The following is a 4,182-nucleotide window of genomic DNA, read 5'->3' on the forward strand; positions in this document are numbered from 1 at the left end:
CACCTCGAGCTGCAAGGACGCCATGAAAGAACTCCTCCATGGCCAGGAATCCGTGAAGAAGCTCCAAGATCTCTTCAATGCCCTCTCTCAACCCAGCGATGGCAGCGACGTCTGGCACCCTGCGTCCGCCGAACATCTGGTCCACAATGTCATCAAATCATTCTAACAAACCCTCTCGTTGCTGACCCACGCCAAGCCCAACGAGGTCTCGCAGGTCCCGCTCATGGCCTGCGTCGAGTCCGAGGACTCTAAGGAGAGCAGTGAGACCTCGGTCCCTAGAGATCGCCGCGGAATCTGCAAAAGAAGGTAACTAAGCACAGAAATTCGTGTTTTTCATGTAAGTGGACAGATCTCTTAGAACTTAGGAAGAACAAAGACTTGAAAAGATTGCTTTGCTGTTCATAAATTGGACACGACGATCACTACATAAGCGGAGGCAACCGAGAGCGAAAGGTAAAGAGGGTGACGAGGCAGTGAGTGCGAGGGAGGGCCAGAGCTGATGCCGCGACTGTGATGCCACGATAGAGGGCTGCAGATGAGAGCTCAGCTGAAAGGTGATCGAGAGCGAGATGAGGCAAGAGAATTAGGAAATAGGGATTGTCACATGTTTCTTTTTGGGAAGAATGATCACATTTAAGGTGAGCATCACATGTTTGAAAATGATATTGTGAAGATCTCTTAGAATTTAGGATAATGAGAAGACATGAAAAGATGGTTTCACCATTCATATGATTTTGGGAGACAACTTGACAGATCGTGATTGAATTATAACAAGCTTGTCTAACTTGCAGAGAATAGAAGTAAATTATTTGTTATTTCATTTATCTTGTTATTGGGCAGAGGATTAAAATGATTTTACATGGAGCTAAATTATATATATATATCTATATATATATATATATATATATATATATATATAGATAAATAGGTCTAGCAATTCTAACATAAAATGTAAAATTACACATGTTTGCACAGAAAGACTTCAGATACATGGACAAGGCTGGACCATAATTTGATTGACGACAGGCACCAATGGAGGAAATATGGTCAGAAAAGGATTCTCAACTCTGAATTCATCAGGTACTTCAAAAATAATATACCTTTTTCCAAAAATATCTCATATATATGCATATATTGAGAAAAATATTGGATAGAGTAGAGAAAAATCAATTCTTGCTTGATGTGTAAAACAAATATTATGGGGGATCTTTACCGTAAGTCGTGTCTTCGAATTTAATAAGAAACACATGCGTCTATCAACTTGGCTAAATTATTTATGCTTCTCTCATTATGAACAATTAAGCAAATAATGTGTTATTGCTTGTGATTAAAGCTGTGTTTGAGGGGCACTTGCAGTGAATACTACAGGTGCGATCACAAGTTCGACCAGGGATGTCAAGCAACCAAGCAGGTCCAAAAGATGAAGGACGATTCGCCCGTCTACAGGACCATATACCGAGGCCACCCCACTTGTGAGAACCTCATCCTCAAAGGCCCCCCAATCAACCTGGATTCATCAAGCCCTGGGGACTCCTCCATCCTCGCCTGTTTCAACACTAGCCTCAATCCCAAACAAGACGATAAGTAATTTATCTATTCAAGTGGAGTTTCACATAGTTTAGAACACATATGAAGGTTTTTTTTTGGGAAGAACGATTACATATAAGGCGAGCATCACATGTTCGAAAATGACAGTGTAAAGATCTCTTAGAATTTAGGAAAAAATGGAAGACAAACAAAGATTGTTTAATTAGTAATATGATTTTGGGACATGAATTGACAGATGATGATTGGAATATAACTAGCTTGTCTAGCTTGCAGAGAATAGAAATGATTGTTTTGCTATTTCATTTATTTTGTTATTGGGCAGAGGATGAAAGAGGCTTAACATATATATATAATTCTATCATAAAATGAGAATTACTCACTTTTGAATAGAAGGACTTAAGATACGTGGACAAGGCTAGACCATAATTGATCAATGACGGGCATCAATGGAGGAAATATGATCAGAAGTTGATTTTCAACTCCGAATTACCCGAGTACTTCACCAAATGATACATCCATTTTCAGTACTTTCTCATACATGTTTTTTATTTGTTTTGTTATTAGTTAAGAGATAAATATGGATCTAAATAATTCTAACATGAAGTGCGAATTACTCATTTTTCTGTAGAAAAACTTCGGTTACACAGACAAGACTGGACCATATATTGATCGACAACAGGTACTTATGGAGGGAATATGTTCAGAAATCGATTCTCAATTGTGAATTCCCAGGTACTTCACAAACAATATATGCATATTCATATTCATAAAGTAGAGAGAAATTATTGCTTATGTCTGATACATATATAGCGTGGGAATTCTTACGATAATTCGTGGCTTCAAATTAATAGCAAACACATCCATTCTATCAAGTTGGCTAAACTATTTATGCTTCTCTCATGATGAACGATTAAGTAGATAATTAGAAGGTCGTTGCCCCTTGACATGTTATAATTTAAGGAGGTCATTCTTTAATTTGCTAAAGTTTAACTTCATCTTACCATAATACGACATAATTCTTAATCTAATTGAAACAAGCACATTATTTCTTTTTATCGTCTACCATCAGATGTGATCATTTTTTTCAGGTTATTTTTTGGATTTGAAGCCTCCAAACCCCAAAATCTTCAATTAAGTGATCATTAATGCGTTACTGCTTATGATTAAAGCCGTGAGTGGGGCCACTTGCAGGCACTACTTCTGGTGGGCTTTCAGATTCGACCAAGGATGTCTAGCAACCAAAGAAGTCCAAAAGATGCAGAATGACCCACCCGTTTACAAGACCGTATACTACGGCCACCCCACTCGTGGAAACCCCATCGTCGTCGAATCCCCACAATCGTCCCTCGATCCTCTTCAGTGGCAACACTAACCTCATTGCCAAGCAAGCCAACAACAACCACCCCATCTCTTTTCTTCTACTTTCTCATCAGTGAACCATGAGCAAAGGTTACCCAGTACGTATGATGTGAATCCCCGCAGCCACGGGGATGACGACAATAGTAACAACAACAATCAATTCACATTGTCTGATTACTACGCCGTCTTGGAATCTGCTGGGGGGGATTTAAGCCCTGTCGTTAGATCAAGGGGATGTGATATTTAGGTCTTGTAGATGTGATATGATTGTGGGGTCTGAGTTTGATGATCTGTTGGATCATGAACTTCAATGTTGATTTCGGTGTAGGTTTCTTGAATAACGTGAGAGGTGTTTGCTAGAATGAGTTTCCTTGAAACTATTTATCCTATGCGGCAGCTTGTTCAGGAGAAAAGGAGCTATATTGTAGCTAGTGTAATAATATTTCATTGTTGAAAAATATTTTGTTATTAGAGGGTTTTATATATCCTCTAACACCAAATACACACCACTTCCAGGAAAGAAGGTGCGAATATGCATCGTTACAATCAAGTCAAACTTACACAGTAAACATCGCTAATTATCTGCAAATGAGAATTTTGCGGCAAACCGACTTTCTATTGATTAAAATGAACCAATTACATCAAGGGCCAAGAAGCAGAAAGTTCAAATTCTTCAATCAGAATATACCAGAGCCACCACATATCCAACATATACACACCCTTTTAAAATCTAAATCATCAACTATAGCTGCTGCACAATGGACACCACTGATCTAGAGGTCCATAAATATAAGGGAGCTCTCGTCCACTGAACCACTTATCCGCAGCACATAAATCTCAGATGCAACTCAAAGGTGATTCTACTTCGAGAGTCCCTACATCCTTCGAAGCAGTGTTTTACTGTGAATCTCACAGTTTGAATTGCATCATCAACAAGAGGAAGAGATTGAATGCAGCTTGGGGTTCCTGGCTCTCCACTGATAAATGTGACAACTCCATAGTAGCATCAACAAACACTTATGAAAATCACTTCCCTTAGTGGTCTGCTTCAACCAAGACAGTTCGATGTTCCAATTGCCAATGCTTCGATGAACAAAGCACATCTGCAAAATTGGGACTCAAATCCAATGAGAACAACTGCACTAAAAAAATAGGTGACATTTGGATGCAAAACTGCAAGCCAGGAAATGAACAACCTACTCCAAAGCAATTTATCCTTCTTTCTGCTTCTAACAATATCAGCTCCAGTCCTTCTAATTTTACAAAAAAGACCTA

At 38.9% G+C, this 4,182-nt stretch overlaps 1 protein-coding gene across 1 annotated transcript; it reads left to right on the top strand.

The window, feature by feature from the left end:
* Positions 1–223: 223 nt before the first annotated feature.
* LOC120295706 (WRKY DNA-binding transcription factor 70-like) lies at positions 224–1,588 on the top strand. The gene is made up of 3 exons (XM_039317100.1): positions 224–306; positions 976–1,080; positions 1,357–1,588. Exons 1-3 carry the CDS (start codon positions 224–226, stop codon positions 1,586–1,588), a joined length of 420 nt encoding a protein of 139 aa, XP_039173034.1.
* The last annotated feature ends 2,594 nt before the right edge of the window (positions 1,589–4,182 follow it).

Source organism: Eucalyptus grandis, chromosome 1 (genome assembly GCF_016545825.1).
Source record: "Eucalyptus grandis isolate ANBG69807.140 chromosome 1, ASM1654582v1, whole genome shotgun sequence".
NCBI lineage: Eukaryota > Viridiplantae > Streptophyta > Magnoliopsida > Myrtales > Myrtaceae > Eucalyptus > Eucalyptus grandis.

Coding starts and splice junctions, on each gene's coding strand:
- LOC120295706 (XM_039317100.1), top strand. CDS start 224: ATGGCCTGCGTCGAGTCCGAGGACTCTAAGGAGAGCAGTGAGACCTCG. Junction 307..975: donor CGCGGAATCTGCAAAAGAAG/GTAACTAAGCAC, acceptor ATGTTTGCACAG/AAAGACTTCAGATACATGGA. Junction 1,081..1,356: donor CTCAACTCTGAATTCATCAG/GTACTTCAAAAA, acceptor GGGCACTTGCAG/TGAATACTACAGGTGCGATC.